This window comes from Carcharhinus amblyrhynchos, chromosome 17 (genome assembly GCF_965287045.1).
Source record: "Carcharhinus amblyrhynchos chromosome 17, sCarAmb.v2.hapA, whole genome shotgun sequence".
NCBI classification, from domain to species: domain Eukaryota; kingdom Metazoa; phylum Chordata; class Chondrichthyes; order Carcharhiniformes; family Carcharhinidae; genus Carcharhinus; species Carcharhinus amblyrhynchos.
In genome coordinates this window covers 30,881,675-30,906,963 of record NC_137340.1, presented here as the reverse complement: position 1 = coordinate 30,906,963, position 25,289 = coordinate 30,881,675, and the positions used below count along the sequence as shown (strand labels likewise).

The window sequence follows — 25,289 nt, the reverse complement described above, 5'->3', positions numbered from 1 at the left end:
TGGCTCAGTTCCACATTCCCGCCCTCTCCTCATAACCCTTTATCCCCTCGCTTATCAAAAACCCATCAACCCGCGTCTTAAAAATATTTAGCGAGGCAGCCTCCACCACTTCAACGGGCAGAGAATTCCAGAGATTCACCACCCTTTGAGTGAAGAAGTTCCTCCTCAATTCCATTCTAAACCGTCCCCCCTTTATCTTGAGGCTGTGCCCCCTAGTCCTACTGTCCTTTCTGAGCGGGAAGAGTCTCTCCACCTCTAGCCTATCCATCCCATTCATCATCTTATATGTCTCAATGAGATCTCCCCTCATTCTTCTAAACTCTAACGAGTACAAGCCTAGTTTATTCAGCCTCTCCTCATAGCTCAACCCCCTCAACTCCGGCATCAGCCTAGTAAACCTCCTCTACACTCCCTCCAAGGCCAAAATATCCCTGCGTAAGTGCGGCGACCAAAACTGCATACAGTACTCCAGCTGCAGCCTCACCAATGCCCTATACAGCTGCAGCAAGACCTCCCTACTTTTATATTCAATCCCCCTCGCTATGAAGGCCAGCATCCCATTAGCCTTCCTGACCACCTGCTGCACCTGCAAGCTGGGTTTTTGTGACTCATGCACAAGGACCCCGAGGTCCCTCTGCACCGTCGCCTGCTGCAGTTTTTCACCACATAAGTAATAGTCCTTCCTACCATTATTCCTACCAAAGTGGACCACCTCGCACTTGCCAACGTTAAATTCCATTTGCCAGTTCCTGGCCCATTCGCCCAGCCTATCTAGATCCTTCTGCAGACTCTCCACACCCTCCGTGCAATTTGCCGTTCCACCAATCTTGGTGTCATCAGCAAATTTCGACACCATACACTCGGTTCCCTCCTCCAGATCATCTATATAAATGGTAAATATAAATGGTAAATTTACTGTAAAAGTGGAGTGGAATCTTTGTTTAAAACAGTCATTTGGAAATGCTGGACTGGATTTCAGAATGCAAACTGCTCGTGAATAGCATTGGTGGAAAAGATGATTTTAAAGGATGTTTTTGGGTGTGGAGTTTGAAAACTCTCATGTGACAATCAACTGGGGGAATTTTGAAGGGAGATTCATAGAGATCCACTTAGTTTTAGAGCGGAGTGTGTATTTGACCACAACCAATCTGTATGCTTAAAGGGACCTTAAAACACCAGTTGTGTTACTGAGAGCTTTGTAGCTTAAGATATTCTTTGTAATCCATGTTACTGTTAAAATATGTGTGTATTTATTAAGCTAACGGGGGAGTGAAGAAGTATTGTATCATAATCCAATCTGTTCATATTTAACAATTTTTTTTCTTTTTGTTAAAACTAATTAGTGGTCCTGTGACTCTGTCCCTTCACATTCTTAAAAAAAAGTTACAGTCATTTGAGCCAGGGTTCCATTTTGGGATCTTTCTATCCAGTTATAACATCACTGGGATTGTCACACCAGGAGAAATGTGATGTGGCGAGGACAATTGTAACCACACACATAGCTATCAGGCATGCCTGGGACTTCCTGATACTGGAACATTTCAGTTAGACTGACGCAGTGCAGCCATGTGATACAAAGATTCTGAACCACAACTCTTGCCCCAACTCCCAACAATACACAATTCATCTCTCTTCCATACACTCATTGCTCATCTCTAACTCCTGTCCATACCATTCTTCACAAGGCAAAAGATAATGTGACAGGGGGAAGGTGAAAATGAACAAGGCAGAACAATGAAATGTTTAAGTTTCTGGTGCATAAGCTTGAAACAGAAATGTAACATATGTTGAACACTCCAGTGGACCTCTTTGTGCAATTACAAGTTCCTTATCTTCTCTTTTCTACTACTCTTATGTGGGATTACCTGTGGCAAGCATAGAGATAGGCTGCTTGTATTCCTGCTCTGATAGCTGAGACGACCCTGGTTGATGTCCTGTGTAACTGGGAAGCTGGGCTGTCCTCACCAAAGGCTCGCTCATTTGTACATGTGCTTTCAGGACTTGTAACAGGACTAGAGGCTGTAATGGGGGAAGGTGCAAGGGATCAGACATGGGAGAGCTTTGAGACCCTTGTTCCCTTTCTTTCTCTCATGGCCTACATGCACTTGCCTGCTCGCCAACAGCTGGAGAGCATTTTCCTGCGTTTCATTGTGACACTGAACAGCCAAGATGCGAGTTCCTCAATCCTGAAAAAAGGCTGATGGTGAGGATCAGCAGACTTGTGGTTGATCATTATATCTGATGCCCCGTGCTTCAGTGATCACTCCTTCCAGGGATGTGAACAACAGCCTGAAAGCCTGAGCCATCACGCTAGAGATGGACTCCTCCAATTGTTCTCCATTGTGTGCACAGCCTCTCACTGTTGCTGCTGCTGCTGTTCCAGAAGAGTCTTTTTTGTCAACAGCTCTGGAGACTCAGCATCTGCACCTGGCTGAGCAGAGCTTGCAAACTCAGGTGCTCACTGAAGGGGACTTCCCACTGCTGTCTCCACAACTTTTCTCACTGGAGATGTGTGGTATGCCATGTGACAAGCCAATTACCTACATTGGTAGCCCTCATGAGGCATGCATATTGGATTGAGCGAGAGTGCAATTGTGATGATATATCCCCAAGACTTCCTCCGAGGAGGAGGAGTCCTCTGGTACCACCACCTAAGGGATGCTTGAGGGATGAGGGAGATTAGATATGAATTAGAATTAACAAGGTTAGAAGATATATATCATCATTGTGTATATTATTATTTATCATTGCCTGCTGACATCAAGTTAATACCATGCACCTGAATTACAAGCAGACAAAAATACAAGATTCTTGTGGGGAAGTTTGAAGGTGGCCAATTGTGTCTTAAACTAAGACAATTCAAAACTCGCCAGGCGAATATCTCTGTGAAAAGATGTAACAAATTTACTTTACGAATAAAACATAGAACAAACAAACGAACGTACATCTGACCCGGCGAGTTCCAAAGGATTAAGTAGGGACAGAACCTGTCTAAAAGATCTGAAATCAAATACAGATCAATTATAGGTTTTTCTAATCAATAATTCTGCTTTTCATTAGCTTAAAATCAATTTCATTTAGTAATCATACATCAATAATCAATCATACATCAAGTACCTCAGCCAACCATATGATACTTAATAGCGTGGTGATATCTCATTTGTCCAACCAATATGGACGTCACTTTCTTTTTTGACTCTGACTACTTCCCTGTTGCCTGGTAATGACGAATGCTACCATTAGGTCAAAGTGGGCATTCCCACTGGCTTACTACCAAGTTGAATACACATGTGTTTCTAGATCCAGAGGCATATCTATCCTTGTGTCTGGGCAGTGAATGCATCTATTAATTATGGTGCAAGATATGTTCCCTTATAGGAATCCTCACAATAAGACTAACTGGTTCCCAGATCTTTGGTTTTAAACTATTGACATTTACCACCATGCCTTTCAGTTATCTTGCTTGACTAAAGTGAACAATTTAAAAATATCATAAAATATCAGCATATATGTTTTGAAATCATAACTATTTGATTTGTTTGTCTCATTGCATTTGTATAAACTGTTTGTGTTAGCTTGTCTTAAGAATCGTTTAACTCCTTACTAGTCTCTTGTCCTCTGAAAGACTGCATTCTGCCTAGCAATCTTATTAGCTGGTTAGGAACCTCCTTTTTCAAAGACGATGATGTACTCCAATACCGTATAAGTGCAGAAGTAGGCCGTGTTGTCACTCAAATGCCCTATCATTCAGAAAGACCCATCTTCTCTCTGATCTCCATTTCATCCATTATTCCTGATTCCCAGAGTCCAAAAATCTATTGATCTCAGTCTTGAGTGTACCAGTGTGTACATACCCCGTGGTTTGTATCAGTGTGTACATATCCCGGGGTTTGTACCTGTGTGGACATACGCTGGTTTCTGTACCTGTGTGGACAGACCTCAGGGTTTTTATCTGTGTGTACATACTCTGGTTTCTGTACCTGTGTGGACAGACCCTGGGGTTTGTACCTCTGTGTACATACACTGGTTTTTGTACCTGTGTGTACATACCCTAGTTTCTGTACCTGTGTGTACATACCCTGGTTTCTATGTCTGTGTGTACATATATTCCAGACGTCAGATCAGCCTTCTCAAAAGTCAACCCAACTGGCCTGGATGGAGTACATGGATGTGCACTCGGATCCTGTGTGGGCCAGTTGGCTGGGGTATTCGCAGACACCTCCAATCTCTCTTTACACCAATCTAAGGTCCCTTTCTGCTTCAAGAAGATGACCATCATCCCTGTACCAAACAAAATCCAGGCAGCTTGCCTTAACAACTATCACCCAGTGGCTCTGACATCCATTATTATGGAGTGTTTCAAAAGGTTAGCCATTGCATGAATCAATTCCAGCCTCCCAGATTGCCTAGATCCACTACAGTTCAACTGTTGCCGCAACAGGTCCACAGCAAACGTCATCATCCTGGCCTTACACTCAACCTGGAACACCTGGATAAAAAGACTCCTCTGTCAGACCTCTATTTATTGACTACAGTTCAGCCTTCAACACCATTATTCCTACAAAATTAATCTCCAAACTTCATGGTCTGGAGCTCGGCTCCTCCGTCTGCGACTGGATCCTAGACTTCCTAACCCACAGACTGCAATCAGTAAGGATAGGCAACAAAACCTCCTCCACGGTCACCTCAATGCCAGTATTCACAAGGCTGTGTCCTCAGCCCCTTACTATACTCCTTATACACCCATTATCGTGTGGCCAAATTCCCCTCCAACTCGATTTTCAAGTTTGCTGATGATACCATCATTGTGGGTTGAATCTCAAACAATGATGAGATGGAATACAGGACAGAGATAGAGAATTTGGTGAATTGATGCGATGACAGTAATCTCTCCCCCAATGTCAGCAAAATGAAGGAGCAGTCATCAGCTTCAGGAAGTGTAGTGGACATGCCCCTGTCTACAGCAGTGGGAATGAAGTGGAAATGGTTGACAGCTTCAAGTTTCTAGGTGTCCTGATCAACAACAGCCTGTCCTGGTCCCACCACACTGATGCTATTGTTAAGAAAGCCCACCAATGCCTATACTTCCTCAGGAGATAAAGGAAATTTGGGATGTCAGCTACGACTCTCACCAACTTTTACAGATGCACCATAAAAGGCATTCTTTGTGGTTGTAACTCAGCTCTGTCCAAGACCACAAGAAACCACAAAGAGTTGTGAATGAAGCCCAGTCCATCACGCAAACCAGCCTCCCATCCATTGACTCGATCTGCACTTCCTGCTGCCTTGGAAAAGGAGCCAACATAATCAAAGACCCCATGCACCTGGGACATAATCTCTTCCACTTTCTTCTGTTGAGGAAAGGATAGAAAAGTGTGAGGTCACTTACCTACTGACTCAAGAACAGCTTCTTCCCTGCTGCCATCGAACTTTTGAACAGACCTCTGTCGTATGTTGATCTTTGTCCAACTACGACTGTAACACTACCTTCTCTATGTATGGTATGCTTTGTCTGTATAGCACACAAGAAACAATTTTTTTACTGTATATTAATACATGTGACAATAAATCAAATCAAAATACCCTTGAGATTGTACCTGTGTGTTCATAACCTGGGTTTTGTACCTGTGTTTACAGACTGTGTGCTTTGTACCTGTACGTACATCCCCTGGGGTGTATACCTGGTCTACATATCCTGGGCTGTGTACTTGTGTGCACATACCCTGGGTGTATATCTGGTGTATACCTTTGATTGAGTACCTGGAGTACGTACCCACGGCTGTGTACTTGTATGTACATTCCCTGGACTTTTTACCTGTGTTACATACCCTAGGCTGTGTACCTGTGTGTATATTCCCTGGGCTGTGTACCTGTGTATACATTCCCTGGGCAGTGTACCTGTGTGTACATTCCCTGGGCAGTGTACCTGTGTGTACATTCCCTGGGCAGTGTACCTGTGTGTACATTCCCTGGGCAGTGTACCTGTGTGTACATTCCCTGGGCAGTGTACCTGTGTGTACATTCCCTGGGCAGTGTACCTGTGTGTACATTCCCTGGGCAGTGTACCTGTGTGTCCATTCCCTGGGCTGTGTACCTGTGTGTCCATTCCCTGGGCTGTGTACCTGTGTGTCCATTCCCTGGGCTGTGTACCTATGTGTCCATTCCCTGGGCTGTGTACCTGTGTGTCCATTCCCTGGGCTGTGTACCTGTGTGTCCATTCCCTGGGCTGTGTACCTGTGTGTCCATTCCCTGGGCTGTGTACCTGTGTGTCCATTCCCTGGGCTGTGTACCTGTGTGTACATTCCCTGGGCTTTGTACCTGTGTTTACATACCTTGTGCTTTGTACCTGTAAGTACATCCCCTGGGGTGTATACCTGGTCTACATATCCTGGGCTGTATATCTGGTGTACATACTCTGGGCTGAGTACCTGGAGTACATACCTTGGGCCGTGTACCTGGGTGTACGCAGCCCGGGATCTGTACCTGGTGGACACAGCCTGAGGCGCAGCGACCCTTAGAACAGTCTGGAGGTAGCCTTCAGTTGCCATGGTGACCGCGTCTCTTGTCTCCATGGGAACCAGTGTGCAGGAGGCTGTTTCAAATCGGTTCAGGGCGCGGAGTGAAGCGGACCAGTTCCCCGAGAGCCAGTGCTGGTGATGCTCCGGCCTTTCCAGTCACTCACAGTCAGGGCGTAGAGGGAGTTACATTCCGCGGCAGCAGCATGGGCTCCGGAGCCCGGCCCTCCAGTGAAACATGTACCGAGCTGGAGCGCCATATCTCGGACCCTGAGCTGAGCTACCACCCCCTGCTTCCACCCCGATTCCGCAACAATGGCACCCGGCGCTCAGCGTAAGTGAAGCAAATCTCTTGTGACAATCCAATGGTTCAGTTCCAGCAGCTGCCTCGTGACCCCAGCAATAGACCAGATTTTACTCATATTTACCGACCTGAACGGTATATTTCCTGGCCAGTAGTTTGCAGCAACAACATTAGGATATTTTCTATCAGATTGTAGCCACTATTTTAAGGCATTTTGCAGTAAGATTCTGCCCCTTTATCATTTTAAATTAAAAGTCTGGAAGCATTAAACTCTGTAGTTGGTGATGAGATTATTCCAACTTGATGACTCAACATAATTTAGCACAGCAATTAAGGACTTCAAAGCGTTTCTGTAAGGATTTTTATTCCTGCCACTGCCAGTTTTATACACTGATTTCCATAATCTTTTTATTATTGTCGCAAGTAGGCTTATATTAATACTGCAATAAAGTTACTGTGAAAATCCCCAAGTTGGCCACACTCCGGCACCTGTTCGGGTACACTGAAGGAGAATTTAGCTTGGCCAATCCAATCCACCTAACCTGCATGCCTTTCACACTGTGGGTGGAAACCGGAGCACCCAGAGGAAACCCATGCAGACGCAGTGTGAACATGCAAACTCCACACGGACAGTGACCAAGCTGGGAATTGAACCCAAGTCCTTAACACTGTGAGGCAGCAGTGCTAACCACTGTGCCACCCAAGTTGTACCCTTAAGTAAGTCATTAATTAGTTCTTTGCTGAAATATAATGTGCAATTAGAGATTATTCTTCGCTCTTTTAGAAAAAATTGAAGCTAACTTTTTATTGCCCATGATAAAATTGCTGTTAAAATATTGAGACTCTGATCAACTTACAATTAATGAACTAAATTTAAGTAACTGACTTCCATCCCACAAAATTTCATTTAAAGCAACAATAACCATTATTCCTCTTGGTGATATAATTGGAAACATTGAAGGGATTAATAAATGTATCTGCCATCAGTACAATGTGTCCATAGCTTCATGCAAACTATTTTCTAGCCAATGTTTATGAATGTAAATGCTATAAAGATGGGTTGATATTTACTCTGCACAAACTTAAATGTTGTAATCTCCAGATGAAGTTTCTAGCACCAACTCCCAACAATACTGAGAAAATATGTGGTTATAAATTAATTGTCTCGGAAAAAATCTGGAATTTGCAAGAGAATCCAACCACCCATTCTTTAGACAGCAACCTTTTCCAAGGTTTAGTCTTCTTCAAGAATTTTCATCCCATATTAGGGTGGCACGGTGGCACAATGGTTAGCACTCCTGCCTCACAGCACCAGGGACTCAGGTTCAATTCCAGCCTTGGGTGACTGTCTGTGCAGAGTTTGGACGTTCTCTCCATGTCTGCCCGGGTTTCTTCCGGGTGCTCTGGTTTCCTCATGTAGTCCAGGTTCGGTGGATTGGCCATGCTAAATTGCCCCTTCGTGTGATACGGATTAGCAGGGCAAATATGTGGGATTACAGGGCTATTGCCTGTGTGGGATTGTTGTTGTTGTAGGCTCGATGGGCCAAATGGCCTCCTGCACTGTCGGGATCCTACGTTTTACATGGTCTCAATGTCAGGCGCATGGACTGCTGATCAAATTAGTTACATTGAACTCAAATTGCTTGTTACAATTGCTTGCCTTTTGCTCCGTCATAGGCAGGAAAACACACTCAAAGTTTCGTGAAGCAAATATTAAGTGGCTGCTTTACCAGTCATTCAGAGTTTGTAATAACATTTGTAGAATCAAGTACTCCAGTGATCAATTGTGTCCTACTAATCGGGCATTGCAGTTGTGTTTTTGAATTTTCTGGTATGATTAAATAAACAAAATACAAGAAGCTTGTGAAACACGTCTAAATTTTGATATCATATTTGATCTCACCAAGTAACTATTTACAATCATTTTAAAAGAATAAGTAAATTGATCTCCACAGTTTTCTGCATTTAAGAACATAAGAAATAGGAGCAGGAGTAGGCCATCTAGCCCTTCGAGCCTGCCCCGCCATTCAATAAGTTCATGGCTGATCTGTCGTGGCTCAGTTCCACATTCCCGCCCTCTCCCCATAACCCTTAATCCCCTCGCTCATCAAAATCCCATCAACCCGCGTCTTAAAAATATTTAGCGAGGCAGCCTCCACCACTTCAACGGGCAGAGAATTCCAGAGATTCACCATTTGCCAGTTCCTGGCCCATTCGCCCAGCCTATCTAGATCCTTCTGCAGACTCTCCACACCCTCCGCGCAATTTGCCGTTCCACCAATCTTGGTGTCATCAGCAAATTTCGACACCATACACTCGGTTCCCTCCTCCAGATCATCTATATAAATGGTAAATAGCTGAGGCCCCAGCACCGACACCTGGGGCACTCCACTCGTCACCAACCGCCAATCCGAATAGCACCCATTAACCCCCACTCTCTGCCTCCTATTTGACAACCAATCCTCTATCCACGCTAACACCCTACCCCCAAATCCATGCCCCCCTCCCTTCTGCAATAACCTCTTGTGAGGTACCTTGTCAAACGCCTTCTGAAAATCAAGAAAGACCACATCCACCGGCTCTCCTCTATCCACCGCCCTAGACACAGCCTCATAGAACTCCAATAAATTTGTCAGACACGACTTCCCCTTAACGAAGCCGTGCTGCGTCTGCTCTATCAAGCAATTCCCCTCAAGATGCCTCGCTGTTTCCTCCTTGATGACGGATTCTAACATTTTGCCTACAATAGACGTTAAACTAACCGGCCTATAATTCCCTGCCTTTTGCCTGCCACCCTTCTTAAACAACGGCGTAACATTAGCCGTTTTCCAATCTTCCGGCACTTCCCCGGAATCCAGCGACGTTTGGAAAATAACCACCAAGGCATCCACTATCACCTCCGCCATTTCTTTCAGAACCCTTGGATGCATTCCATCCGGTCCTGGGGACTTGTCCACAATCAGTCCCTCCAGTCTGTTGAGCACCACCTCTCTAGTAACAATAATGTCATTGAGACCCTCCAGTCCTACCACCTTTCCATCTCTAACATCCGGCAAATTATTCACATCCTCCTCCGTGAAGACCGAAACAAAAAAGTTATTCAAGACCTCAGCCATTTCCCCATCCCCTACCACTAAGTCCCCCCTCTCATCCTCTAAGGGTCCAACGTTCACCCTAGCCAGCCTCTTCCTTTTTATATATTTATAAAAACTCTTGCCATCCTTTTTTATATTAAGCGCTAGCCCAGCTTCATAGTTTCTCCTACCTTTCTTTATCAACTTCTTTGTCAATCTTTCTTGTATAATTTTTGCTATCAATTTCAATGGGTATTATGAATGATAGAATCCCTACAGTGTAGAAGGGTGCCATTTGGCTCATTGAGTCTGCAATGACCACAATCCTACCCAGGCCCTATCCCTATAATCCCATGCATTTACCCTAACTAGTCCCCCTGACACTGGGGTCAATTTACATGGCCAATCCACCTAGCCCACAGATCTTTGGACTGTGGGAAGAAACCAGAGCACCCGGGGTGAACCCACGGGGAGAATGTGCAAACTCCACACAGACAGTGACCCAAGACGGGAATAGAACCCAAGTCCCCACTAATCATTGTGATAGAGAACCTTTTATTCCATGTAGGAAAAGAAGACCTTACCCATTCAGTGGCAATGACACAATTCCTCCAAATATTTTGTTCCTTCCAGTATAGTTGTTTGTTCCATACTTAAAAAAAAACAAAACTTTAGCAAGGTTGTTTAAAATGATCTTAACATTTACAGAAACAATCAACTGAATTAATGTAACTTCATAATATTTGTGAAAGCAGAGATACTGCTGTGCAATTCTAGAAATGCTGTGTTGATGTTCAACTGCAACTGAGTATTGTAATCGCAAGTATTGTTGCAGATGAAGTTATAAAGCTGCAATCCAGTATACTATTGGAAAACAACTCTTGTCTTGATTGGAAAATATTGAAAGGAGAGACCAATGTCTCCCTGGTTTTAGACAGTGAAAAACAGGGAAGCATCACACATCATGCTTCAACAAAGCTGCAATCCAAGTTTCAATGAGTACATAACCAAGAAAGGACTGGAAAACAAGTACACGTCATGATTCCTTACACCCATATACAATGGAAGAGTTGTGACGCATCATTGAGGAAATCAAGAATGCTTGTTAGTTTACAAGATTTGAGGCCTCATATACTTCTCTCATTTATCCAGCACTGTTCATTGGCTATGTTGTCTCACATTTTTTTAATCCACTTGCTAGATCAGATGCATTGTGAAATGTTGTAGTAATGAAAATTCCAAACAAAGAGCAGTATGCTGTTTTATCTTTTTGTAATTAAGTGTTAGGAAAACATTTGAAGTAAAGTTAAATTTATCATCGTTTATGATAAATTCGAGTTTATGTCGTTAGCTTTTTAAATTTTGCACAAGTGATGGAAAACTTTTCCATGCAACCCCAATATTCTTTGGTATATAATTTTAAATGTGTCAAACTTCCTGGAGACTTAAAAATAAAATTTTTGGGACTCACTAAAATTATTAACTTTAAACAGCCAGATCTTACCTCCAGAAGCAAGGATTGTACAGGCCTGAAGGAAAAAGAACTTTTTTATTTATTAGCATTATTAGCATTTATTAGTTTACGTTAACGACAACATTTCACATTGAGGTTCCTGTGAAAATTCCCCAGTTGCCACACTCCGGCACCCGTGCGGGTACACTGAGGGAGAATTTAGCATGGCCAGTGTACCTAACCAGCATGTCTTTCGGACTGTGGGAAGAAACTGGAGCAATCCCATCTAGATACAGGGAGAACAGACAGTGACCTACGTCAGGAATTGAACCAAGGTCCTTGGCGCTGTGAGACAGCAGTGCTAACCACTGTGCCAAGGTGCTGCCAGATTCTGCCTATGAAGAAAACAAATCCTGAAATGGAGCTTTTGGAGAACCAAGCAATGGTCCTGATCATTCACAAGAAACCCAATTGCTGATGGAGCAACGGTTGGACGATTTATCAATAAGTGAATGTCCAAAGGCAAACATCAGTTGTTCCTGTCACCTGAAGGTTGAGTAAATGGCACTCATCATTGATCAATAGTAGAAACATTCAATTTTGCTGTGTGGACAACCAAAAAGTTGGAACAAACAGCTCTTGATGGTGCACTCAATTTGGAAGGTACTCATGAGCTTAACAACTGTGACAGGAAAAATGTTATAAGGTATTATTACATAAATTCTTTCAAGGCACTTTGATAAATTCAGGGTAATTGGGCAGAATCAACATGGTTTTGTGAGAGGGAAATCAACTTTAACCAATTTATTGGAGTTCTTTGAAGAAGCAACATGTGCTATGGATAAAGGGGAACTGTTGGATGCATTGTCCTTTGATAAGGTGCTACATCAAGTATTATTGCAGAAAATAAAAGCTCATGATATGGGGTTAACATGAACAGAAAATTGACTAGCTAACAGAAGGCAGAGAGTAGGATAAATGGGGCACTTTTGACGAGAGGTGTGTCACAGGGATCAGTGCTGGGGCCTCAACTATTTACAATTTACATAAAATATGTGGATGAAGGGACTGAGATATGGTTGCTAACTTATGCATAAAACTAACAAAATGAAACAGTCCAACATTAACAATTGAACAATCTTTAAACATGAAAAGAAACACACCACTATTTTGTTTCCAAATAAGCAATATTCTTCCTTTCAACTTTACACACACTTTAAATATAGTTAGCAAACTCGGGCATACTTGCCATAAATAAACGCGTATAATAAGAACATAATAAGAACATAATAAGAAATAGGAGCAGGAGTAGGCCATCTAGCCCTTCAAACCTGCCCCGCCATTCAATAAGATCATGGCTGATCTGTCGCGGCTCAGTTCCACTTTCCCACCCTCTCCCCATAACCCTTAATCCCCTCTCTTATCAAAAACCCATCAACCCGCGTCTTAAAAATATTTAGCGAGGCAGCCTCCACCACTTCAACGGGCAGAGAATTCCAGAGATTCACCACCCTTTGAGTGAAGAAGTTCCTCCTCAACTCCGCTCTAAACCGCCCCCCTTTTATCTTGAGGCTGTGCCCCCTAGTCCTACTGTCTTTTTTAAGCGGGAAAAGTCTCTCCACCTCTATCCTATCCATCCCATTCATCATCTTATACGTCTCAATGAGATCTCCCCTCATTCTTCTAAACTCTAATGAGTACAAGCCTAGTTTATTCAGCCTCTCCTCATAGCTCAACCCCCTCAACTCCGGTATCAGCCTAGTAAACCTCCTCTGCACTCCCTCCAAGGCCAAAATATCTTTGCGCAGGTGCGGCGCCCAAAACTGCATACAGTACTCCAGCTGCGGCCTCACCAATGCCCTATACAGCTGCAGCAAGACCTCCCTACTTTTATACTCAATCCCCCTCGCTATGAAGGCCAGCATCCCATTTGCCTTCCTGACCACCTGCTGCACCTGCAAGCTGGGTTTTTGCGACTCATGCACAAGGACCCCGAGGTCCCTCTGCACCGTCGCCTGCTGCAGTTTTTCGCCCCGTAAGTAATAGTCCTTCCTACCATTCTTCCTACCAAAGTGGACCACCTCACACTTGCCAACATTAAATTCCATTTGCCATTTCCTGGCCCATTCGCCCAGCCTATCTAGATCCTTCTGCAGACTCTCCACACCCTCCGCACAATTTGCCGTTCCCCCAATCTTGGTGTCATCAGCAAATTTCAACACCCTACACTCGGTACCCTCCTCCAGATCATCTATATAAATGGTAAAAAGCTGAGGCCCCTGCACCGACCCCTGGGGCACTCCACTAGTATAGAAAATCCTGGAGCTGTCAGAGAGACTTTGCAGAAAGAGAAGCAATGCAGAGTTCTTTCTTTAAACAGCTTCAGCCAGCAACTGAACAGCAAACTGAAATCAAAAAGCTGTTTCTTTGCTACAAACATCATTACCCCATTATCCATATAATCACTTGATCCTGTAAACCTAAACAAAACCTTCCAATAAAAAAAGGGAAATCTCCATTGATAAACTAGCCTTATTTCAGTAAACACTTAGCCTTATTTCAGTAAACACTTGCTGGCTAAAGTGAGTAATTATCCTGCTCTCCCAGCATCTGAACTGTATTCCTCCCAGACATGCTGATTACCTGTTTAGAACAAAAATGAACTTCAAATGTTCTGCAGAAACATAAGGTATTATCAATAGTACAATATCATCACATAGTGTTGAGTCCTGTATATTTCACTTAAATCACCTGGGCGGCACGGTAGCACAGTGATTAGCACTGCTGCTTCACAGCTCCGGGGACCCGGGTTCGATTCCCAGCTTGGGTCACTGTCTGTGTGGATTTTGCGCATTCTCCTCGTATCTGCATGGGTTTCCTCCGGGTGCTCCAGTTTCTCCCACAGTCCAAAGATGCGCGGGTTAGGTTGATTGGCCATGCTGAAATTGCTCCTCAGTGTACTAGGATGCTTAGGTTAGAGGGATTAGCGGGTAAAACGTGTAGGGATATGGGGGTACGGCCTGGGTGGGATTGTGGTCAGTCAGACTTGATGGGCTGAAGGACCTCTTTCTGCACTGTAGGGTTCTATGATTCATTTTTCTCAACTTTGAAAATGGATCCAGTTTACTCAGGCATAACTTTTACTTATCATAAAACAACTCTCTCATCCCAGGGACCAATCTAGTGAACTTTCATTGTAATGCTTCCAATGGAAGCAAATCCTTCCTTAAATATGGAGACTTGAAATACTTAAATTCCTTGAATATAGCACACAATATTCCAGGTGTAGTCTCACCAAAGCTGTGTGCAACTGATTATTGTGCTCATGCCCTTGCTTTTTGTTTGGTTACATGTTTATAAGTGCCTTAGTTTTATATTTTCTAACTGTTGATAAAAATTTGCAGATTCGACCCAGTTCATTGTAAGTTTTTGCCCAAAGTCTTGTTTGTGATCTTACTTCAGATTGAATCCCAGAAAACTTACTGCAGATGAGAAATGGGAAAATGTAAGGTGGTGCTCCTCAGGATGAGGGACAGCACGTAAAGGCAGGGGTATCATAGACTCATAGATTCCCTTCAGTATAGATGGAGGCCATTTGGACCTTCAAGTCTGCACTGGCGCTCTGAAAGGTCATCTTACCCCGGGTCACCCCTCTCCTCTGCCGGCTTTATCCCTGTAACCCCATGCAGGGTATGGAGGGACAGAGAAAGAAGGCTTGATCATTCCTGCCTCTGCTATACTGATATTGGGAGTGTTTGGTTGCTTCTGTTAGGGCCTCAAAGCACAAATAATGTATCATTCCCATATTTAATAATGGATCTGTCACCATCATCAGTAAAAAGGTTTAACATAAAGATAATGGGTGGCATTTTCTGGCCATGCTTGCCCCAAAACTGGAAAACCCTGCCTAAGGTCAATAGACCTTTACATGGTCTTGTCCCACCCATTATGCTTCCCGTGATGGGCAGAGCAGCAAAATTCCACTGGTGTGTTTATACTGAAGCCCATTGTAGATTATTAATGATCTGGATTTTGCACATTTTATATTTAGGTAATATGAAATAAGGGTACAACTCTTAACAGGGTGCAGGAGCAGAGCGACACAAGTATGTATGTGTGTATGTCATTAAAGATGGCAGGACAGATTGAGAGGGCAGTAAATAAAGCATACATCAGTAGGGGCAAATAGGGGCATAATGTACAAGAGCAAGGAGCTTCTCTTGAATTTGTATAAGATACTAGTTTGGACACTTGCTTGGAATATTGCATCCAGTTTTGGGCACTGAACTTTATGAAGGATGTGAAGGTATTGTAGAGAGTGCAGTAAAGATTCTGAAAGGAGACTGGTTCCAGGAACGAGGAATTTCAGTTATGAAGATGGACTGGAGAAGTTAAGACTCTTTTCCATGGAGAAGATAAAGCTGAGGAGAGATCTGATAAAAGTATTCAAAATCGTGAAGGGGCTAGGCTGAGTAGATAGGGAGAAATTATTCTCACTTGGGAAAGGATTGAGAATAAGAAGAAACAGATTAACTGGCAAAAAGCCAAAAATAATACAAGGAACTGCTTTTGCATGCAGCGAGTGATTAAGGTATGAAATGCACTGCCTGAGAGTTAGCTGGTGGCAGGTTCACACAAAGTAGTCAAAAGAAATTAGACTTTTTATCTGAAATGGAAGCTTGTGCAGAATTGTGGAGAGAAGGCAAGGGAATGGCACTAAGTGAAATGCTCTTTCGGAGAACTGGTGCAGACACAATGGGCTGAACAGCCCCCTTCTGCACTATAATACTTCTGACTCAATGGAGCTTTGGTAATTCACTATATTCTATGTCTTTTTAAGTAAACAGACTTCAATATACAGTGTTTACCTTCCAAAAATTACATGTTACTCTTCTTGTTACAGCGCCTTACTGAAAGCTCCTTATATAGCACTATCAGATTACATGCTGAAGAATCCATACCAAATTCTGAATAAGGTATGTAATTTACACATTACAGAAAAAGTTTTATCTAACAGTTCTATTAATGTCACTTAATTTCGTTGGATAAAAATGTTAGACTTCGTGCTCTAAATTGAACAAGTTACAGTTAATTCCACCAGATGTCAAACTATTAGAAACATATTCCTGAAACAGAAGGCCACTTCGCCACTGTGGTAATTTGGGTGGGATAAGGAAGCTTCATTTGGAGATCAGATGTCAGCATCCAGCCTTCAGTCAAAGCTAGGCTGTCAATGCAATTTGCCATAATAGTTTGTCTATTTAAAAAAAAGCCTTATTTGTGAGTGAAAAGAGATTCTTGGGAATGAAACATGGAGAGAAGCATTGATTGTTTATCCATGGCCACAGTTCAGTGGAACAGTGGTGGTCATAGTGAGCAGGTGCAAAGAAGATCAGTTTCATTGCTTTCGAGTGGATGTGGCACTCAGCAAATTGGCGAGGAGGAGGATGGGGTAGTTTCAAGAGAAGCACATAAAGAAGCAGTGATATACAGCTCAGGGGAGCACCTTCAGAGAATGCCGAGAGAAACCTTGAGCTTATGTAAAGGAGATACAAACCTGGGATATTAGCTAGAGAGTAGAAAAGAGTGGGAGAAGGAACAGTTTGTGGAGGGGTCAGTGTGAGGTTTGGTTCCAAATTCCTTAAAGTACAGAAATTGAATGAGACACGTCTGGGGGAAGAGAACCCCCAGAAACAGAAAGGGGGGGGAGGAGACCAAAGAGAAATGGGTCTGAGAGGAGCCAAAAATATAAAATAGAGAAATTGATTTGGGTCCAGTGTGGCAGGTAAAGTGCACTTGCAAATGGCCAGAGGGATTTTAGACTACATAGACGTAGCAGAAATTTAGAAGAGACATTTCCTGGCAATAAATAGAGGGCAGAAAGGAGATAAAATAATGAGCGTCCAAATTTCAAGATGAAGGTCCTTCGATGGGTTGAAACTAATTCATTATCATGGAGTCAGAATAGAGCATTCACAAATTTGTCCAGGTTTAAAAGCAGTTGTGGAATGGGAGTGAATCCCGGAATTATAGAGGGTAGCGTACTAATAAATGCACTGCACATTATCCAGTGGAGCGTTGTACTGTTTATCAGAAGGTGAAGAAGAGTGGAGTTTCTAAAATGAACCAGCATGGCTGTTGATCCAGAAATCCATCGGAGATTCATACTGTTGATCCTGTTGTTACCAGCATAGGAACAAGAAACAGGAGTATGAAAAACTGGAACAAATGCAGTTAAATCCAGGGAGTGAAGGTAGGGTGAAGGGTAAATGCACATTAGTGCTGGCAAGGGAGCTAGTCAAGGGAACAGTTGGACTGATGTAAGAAGCACACAAAACAAGACACAGCAGCAAAAATTTGAGAAGCTGGTACAGTCCACTGCTGTAGCCCCTTGAAGAAAGTAGGCTGCTGCAGAGCGGATGATGTAGGCAGAAGCCATTCAGCAACATGTAAGTAGTTTCCTGATTAATATGGGAACAAGTTACAATGGAAACAGTGAAAGTGAAAAGTTCCAACAGAGGAAGAAAAGACTTGCATATACATTGTGCTTTTCACAGCCACTGGACCTCTCAAAGCATTTTACAGCCAGTGAGATTATTTATTTTGAATTGTAGTCACTGACGCAGAAAACATTGCAAGCAATTTGCATACGTTAACTTCCCACAAACATCAACTTGATAACGATCAGATAATCTTCTTTTGTTATGTTGACTATGTGATGAATATCAGGCAGGACACCAGGGATAGCTCCCCTATTCAACTTTCAAAATATTTTACATCTACCGAAGCAGACAGATTGGGTCTTGGATTAACATCTCATCTGAAATACAGCACTGCCTGTAATGCATCACCTCCTCAGTGTGGCTCTGGAATATCCAAGCCACAGCTCAGACAGGAAACTGAACTTGGTTATAGTTAGGGATGGGAAAACAGACAGTTAGATGGAGAATATCCTTTCAAGGAAAAGCAGTAGTGAAGAATGAGATTGCAATTTAGAACCCATAGCATCTGAAAGAGCGTACAGAGTGATAGAGACAGGTTAAGTGAATGGGAAAATCTTGGCAGATGGAATATAATGTAGGAAAATGAGAAGTCAATCACTTTGGTTTGAAGAATAAAAGAGCTGAATATTATTTAAATGGAAAAAGACTGCAGAAAGCTGCTGCACAGAAGGATTTGGGGATCCTTGTGCATAAATCACAAAAAGCTAGTATGCAAGTTCAGCAAGTAATTGGGAAGGCAAATAGAATGTTGGCCTTTATTTCAAAGGAAATGCAATATAAAAATAGGGAAGTCTTCACAGAATCATAGAAGTTAAATTAAGTTTATTTATTAGTCACAAATAAGGCATACATTAACACTGCAATGAAATTACTGTGAAATTTCCCTAAAATTATGGAAAAGTACAGCACAGCAGAGGCCCTTCAGCCCATCAAATCTCCACCACCCTCCCAGGCAGTGCATTCCAGACCATCACCAGCCTCTGAGTAAAAAAGCTTTTCCTCACATCCCCCCTAAACCTCCTGCCCCTCACCTTGAACTTATGTCCCCTTGTGACTAATTCTTCAACTAAGGGGAACAGCTATTTCTTATCCACTTTGTCCATGTGTCTCATAATCTTATACACCTGGATCAGGCCACCCCTCAGTCTTCTCTGCTCCAACAAAAACAACCCATGTTTACTCAACCTCACTTCATAACTTAAATTTTCTATCCCTGACAATAATCTGGTGAATCTTATCTGCATTCCCTCCAGTGCAATCAAATCCTTCCGATAATCTGAAGGATTTGCACACAGTACTCCAGCTGTTCTGTACATCTCCAACATGACTCCTCTACTTTTATAATCTGTGCCTTGATTGATAAAGGCAGGTGTCCCATAAGCCTTTTTCACTACCCTACTAACATGAACTTCTGCCTTCAAAGATCTGTGGACAAACAGGCAAAAGTCCCTTTGTTCCACAGAACTTCCTTGTGTCTTGCTAAAACTATACATGCAATGTGTAAGACCAGTGAATGGATTGGGCCCCTTATCTAAGGAAAAATATACTGGCATTGGAGACGGTCCAGAGAAGATTCACTGAGTTGATCCCGTGTAAGGAGAGCATCAAGTTACAGTTCTCCTCCTCTTATAAGGAGAGGTTGAGTATGTTGGACCTGTACTCATTGGAGTTTAGGAGAATGAGAGGTGCCCTTATTGAAACATATAAGATTCCTTGGGAGCTTGACCCTGTAGATGCTAAGAGGTGGGATGGGATTTTTCTCCACTCAGTGGTGTGTTTGCGGCAGCGGGAGACAGCGTATGCTTGCTGATGGCAGGATCTTATGGTTCCACCATTATCAATGGGTTTTCCCATTGATTGCACACCTCGCCATTAGGAAACCAGCAGTGGGGGGTGTACCATCGGCAGGACCATAAGATCCCATCGGTGTGAATAGCAACAAGATTTCAGTCGTTATTTCCCACTGTGGGAAAGCCTCGGACAAAAGGGCATAATGTCAGACTGAGGGGTCACCCATTTAAGACACTCATTTAAGACAAAGATGAGGAGGAATTTCTTCTCTCAGAGGTTGATGAACTTGTAGAATTCTTTACCGCAGACAGCTGTAGAGGCTGAGTAGTTAAGTATGTTCTAGGCTGAGACAGACAATTCAATCAGGAAATCAGGGGTTATAGGGATAAAATGGGAATGTGGAGTTGAGAATTATTATATCAGATTAATCATGAAATCATTGAAAGGCGGAGCAGACTTGATGGGCCAAATGGCCCACCTTTGCTCCAAATGACATATAGCAACCTTGCATTCTAAATCTTGGAAACCTTATTTAATAGATGCTGGTAGCCTTCTTGTAAAAGGTAACTGACCATTCCTTATGGACAACAGTCCAGGTAGTCTCAGCAGTTTCTCAGTCATGAGAAGCATCACAGCCAATCCATGCTCATTGGAAATCTACAGAAGTGCATTTTTCAGGAAGGGTCACTTGATTGTCGTTAGTAGCAAGAACCCAAAATCTTTCTCTTTTTCACCTAGGAACACTAATACTAGATACATTACTCCAAATACAGTCACAGCTGAGATCAACTCATTCAATATTGATGAAGAAACAAGGAATGTACCTGCTTGGTATGGCTCTGTACCACTCCAAGTGGTACAGAGCTATATCATAATGAGCCACAATGGGATCCAGTTCCTGATTGGCACATGTTGTTTGCAAAACTTGTGAATTGTTGACACATATCTATAAAACAAAACACTCAAATTTTGTTTTCTCTCCTAACCAAGTAGAATTTGTAGGTAGTCTCACAACATCAGGTTAAACTGCAACAGATTTATTTGATAGCATGAGCTTTCAGAGCATTGCCCCTTCATCAGGTGAGTGAAGAGTTCGGTTCACAAACAGAGTATATATAGACACAAACTCAATTACAAGACAATAGTTGGAATGCCAGTCTTAACAGGTAATCAAGTCTTTAAGGGTGCAGACAATGTGAGTGGAGAGAGGATTAAGCACATGTTAAAAAGTTGCGAATTGTCTCCAGCCAGGACAGTTAGTGAGATTTTGCAAGCCCAGACAAATTGTGGGGGTTACAGATAGTGTGACATGAACCCAAGATCCTGATTGAGGCCGTCCTCATGTGTGCAGAACTTGGCTATCAGTTTCTGCTCAGCAATTCTGCTTTGTCGTGAAGGCCGTCTTGGAGAACGCTTACCCAGAGATCAGAAGCTGAATGCCCTTAACTGCTGAAGTGTTCCCTGACAGAAAGGAAACACTCCTGCCTGGTGATTGTCGAGCAGTGTCCTTTCATCCATTGTCATAGAGTCTGCACGATCTCGCCAATGCACCATGCTTCGGGACATCCTTTCCTGCAGCGTATCAGGTAGACAATGCTGGCGGAGTCACAAGAATATGTACCATGAACCTGGTGGATGGTGGTCTCATGTGAGATGATGGCACTCATGTTGATGATCAGGCATGTCTTGCAGAAGTTGCTGTTGTGGGGTTGTGTGGTATCATGGTCACTGTTCTCCTGAAGGCTAGGTAGTCTGTTTGAGATTGTGTGGTTGTTTGAAGGCAAGTAGTGGAGGTGTGGGGATGGCCTTGGCGAGATGTTTATCTTCATCAATGACATGTTGAAGGTTCTAAAGAAGACTTTGTAGCTTCTGTGCTCCAGGGAAGTACTGGACGACGAAGGGGATTTTGTCCACCATGTCCCATGTTTGTCTTCTGAGGAGGACTGTGCAGTTTTTCACTGTGGCATGTTGGAACTGTCAGTCAAAGAGTTGAGCACCATATCCTGTTCTTATGAGGGCATCTTTCAGCATCTGTAGGTGTCTGTTGCGATCCTTCTCATCTGAGCAAATCCGGTGTACATAGAAGGCTTGTCCAGAGGAGATGGCTTCTTTAATGCGTTTAGTGTGGAAGCTGGAGAAGTGGAACATTGTGAGGTTATCCGTGGGCTTGCGGTACAGTGAAGTGTTGAGGTGACTGTCCTTAATGGAGATGTGTGTGTCCAAGAATGCAACTGATTCTGGAGAGTAGTCCATGATGAGTCTGATGGTGGGATGGAACTTGTTGATGTCACCATATAGTTGTTTCAGTGATTATTCGCCATGAGTCCAAAGAAAAGAAATGTCATCAATATATCTAGTGTATCGCGTCGGTTGGAGGTCCATTGTGACGAGGAGCATTCCTGGTTCACGAGTGCTGAGTTTCTATAAGAAGTCTGTAGTGTTGCGACAGAAGCTAGAGTTTCTTTGTATGGATCCTCTGCAAGACGTGCCAGATCATCGATGCAGATGCCATCATCTCACATGAGAACACCATCCACCAGTTACACGGTACATATTCTTGTGACTTGGCCATCATTGTTCACCTGATAGACTGCAGGAAAGGATGAGGCACGGTCCATTGGCGAGGTCATGCAGGTGCTCCAGCAATGGATGAATAGACACTGCTTGATAATCACCAGGCAGGTGTGTTCCCTTCTTGTCGGGGAACACTTCAGCAGATAAGGACATTCAGCCTCTGATCTTCGGGTAAGCATTCTCCAAGGCAGCTTTCACAACACACGACAATGCAGAATTGCTGAGCAGAAAGTAATAGCCAAGTTCTGCACACATGAGGATGGCCTCAACCAGGATCTTGGATTCATGTCACACTATCTGTAACCCCCATGACTTGTCTGGGTTTGCAACATCTCACTAACTGTCCTGGCTGGAGACAATTCATGCCTCTTTAACCTGTGCTTAACCCTCTCTCCAGTCACATTGCCTGCACCTGTAAAGACTTGATTACCTGTTAACACTCGCATTCCAACCATTATCTTGTAAATTGAGTTTCTGTCTATATGTGCCCTGCTTGTGAACCGAACTCTTCATTTACCTGATAAAGGGGCAATGCTCTGAAAGCTCGTGCTACCAAATGAACCTGTTGGACTTTAACAGGTGTTGTGAGACTACTTACTGTGCCTACCCCAGTCCAACATCGGCAACTGCACGTTAAGTTGAATTTGTTAGTTCCAATCATTTATAATGCTAGTAGAATTATTTTGCAATTTTGTGTTCAGATAGCATCCTGCTGAATACTTTCCCCTTGCTATCCAGGTTTCACTACCTGAAAAAGTACGTACACAAGCTGGCATCACTAATCGTTGTCAGAACACAAAGCATTTGGGCTCTGATTTATTGGGAAGAGCACAGGCTTCAAGAGCAGTTCAAGTCTGCTTCAATGAGACATTACAAAAAATATTGACAGGTGAGACAGCGCAGGAGTGAGAAACTTCTTTGTACTTTTAAATGAGAGATAGTTGCTTGGTAGTATTGAGTTTGAGTAGTTAATGCAGATACAGAAAATAGCAGTGCATCTATGATGCTTTCTGCATAACACAAATTCACCAAATAATGAAGCAAGCTGCTGCAACCAATTGTGACTGAGTATTCCATTGACAAGCAAAAGAATTATTTCATTTTTGTGAAGACAATACACAACCTGCATGTCAACAGCAATGTTGTATCTATGAGCTCATTCAACAATGTGAACCTATTCACTAATGAGCCTTAAGTCTTTGCTTCATGTCACTACATCATGGCAATCCAGATGCATTTTCTGAACCTGTATTATTTGAAGTTATGAATTCAGCAACTCAACTTTATTGACACTTTTTATGCCTAAATAGTGTTGACAAGGATTCCTTTTTGGGCATGCTTTGGTCCATGGTGGCTGACCCTGTGATATCTGTGACTGGGGCTCAGGTTAGGCCAGCAACTCTTGGGGGTGGGCTGACATCTTTAATAGCCATGGCAGTCCCACTGACAGTCATGTACTAGGCTGCCACAGGCAACATGCGGCTCTGGCCCCACCACACATCCAAACATGGTTGTACCCTTACAGTGGGACTTGTACTGTTTCTGTAAAATTCAACCCTAAATCTCCAAAACTGCATACTGGTAAAACTAATGCAACATCTGTAAGTTCACACTCCCTGAACCACAAACATCCATTCTGAATTCAGGTGTGAAAACAACTCCTATGTTGAATAGTGGAATAAATAATACATGTGATAATTAGGCTTCTTTAAAGGCGACTGGGACATGGGAATTACTATTAGGTGAAGTGATGTGCTAATGAATTGAATCATATGATACATTGACATATCTTAAGTACATTTGTGAAAAATTGGTCATTATAAAAACATAGTAAAGTAGAATTGCATGTTCACATAATCCTTCCTTTTTAAACGCGCTTCTTCTTGCAAAATATGCCACCCCACTCTTCAGAAAATGTCCCAGTTCGTCTGAAAATTGTAATAGAAATTATTCTTTTGCCTCTTTAGCTGATGTTCCTGCTACCATTTGGACAATTGAAGAAAATGATCTCTGTTCTTCTCCAACTCAAGTTTCCAGTTGTATGCCCTTTCTTCCAAAGAATTCGTCTGTTTCTAAAGCTGCGTCAGTGAAGCCAGTCTACTATAAAAGGGGGTAAGAATTTTGTGCTAGGGCTATTTTTTGAAAAAAAAAGCCGACAATTGAGTCACAACTGTTTCTAGACATGCAAGGAAGTACAGTTTGCTCCCTTGCATCTGAATGGTAAGGCATTGGACTCTTCAGCCGTTTGGTTTTGGACTTCATTTTGATGGAATGAACAAAGCATGAAAAGCCCACAGGTGAAGACGTCTCTGCATATGGGCCACTCTGAGCCTTGCAGCTGTCAACTTTGATAAATTTTGTCCCTCTGTCCTCAGTCTTTCCAGGCCACCAACTCACAGCCTTACCACAGTGACGAGGCTTCAAGAATTGTGAAATGCATTGTGAAGTTGTGTAAGATGGATAGCGACATTCTCTCTGTACACATAAAATGTTGGGTTTCTTCCCACTAATATCCTTTTCTAATGCAAGTGGCCAGTATCCATTGGTGATTCTACCATTAAGTATTGCTAGGCTATTTGACTGTGGGAGAACGAAGTAGCTCAACCCAATCCTGTCCCTCCCCAATGTCCATTACTCCCATTTCCAGCAAGAGTCACATATATCAAATTAATCAAGGATGAGAACTTCCATTGATCTTTGCTCTTGCTAATGCAGAGGTACCAACACCAGTTCCATGTACCATAGTTCTGATGAAGGTAAGCTAACTAGTACAATTTGATATCTTCCAAGACCATGACTCAAAGCTTCCCATCCCGCCCACCATGGGAATCATAGTGGGCAGGGAATGGAGCATACAAATGTCAGTTGACCTCGGGTGGGATTGTCTGATTTTGGGATGAGCGCAGCTGGAAGATCCCGTTCCACCCTATGTGGCAACATTCCCCTACACATCTTTGGGCATTAAGGGGGAATTTTGCATGGCCAATCCACCTAATCTTTACATCTTTGGAGTGTGGGAGGAAACCGGAGCACCTGGAGGAAACCCACGCGGAAATGGGGAGAATGTGCAAACTC

At 43.0% G+C, this 25,289-nt stretch overlaps 1 protein-coding gene across 1 annotated transcript in view; it reads left to right on the top strand.

Annotated features, from left to right (window-relative positions):
- The first annotated feature begins 6,675 nt into the window (after positions 1-6,675).
- btbd16 (BTB (POZ) domain containing 16) overlaps positions 6,676-25,289 on the top strand; it is an 88,967-nt gene continuing 70,353 nt past the window's right edge. The window contains exons 1-4 of the mRNA XM_080205292.1: positions 6,676-6,849; positions 16,250-16,322; positions 22,953-23,103; positions 24,182-24,326. Of these exons, the coding sequence (XP_080061418.1) occupies positions 6,722-6,849; positions 16,250-16,322; positions 22,953-23,103; positions 24,182-24,326 (497 nt within the window). The 5' untranslated portion in view covers positions 6,676-6,721. The remainder of the gene's footprint in view (positions 6,850-16,249; positions 16,323-22,952; positions 23,104-24,181; positions 24,327-25,289) is intronic.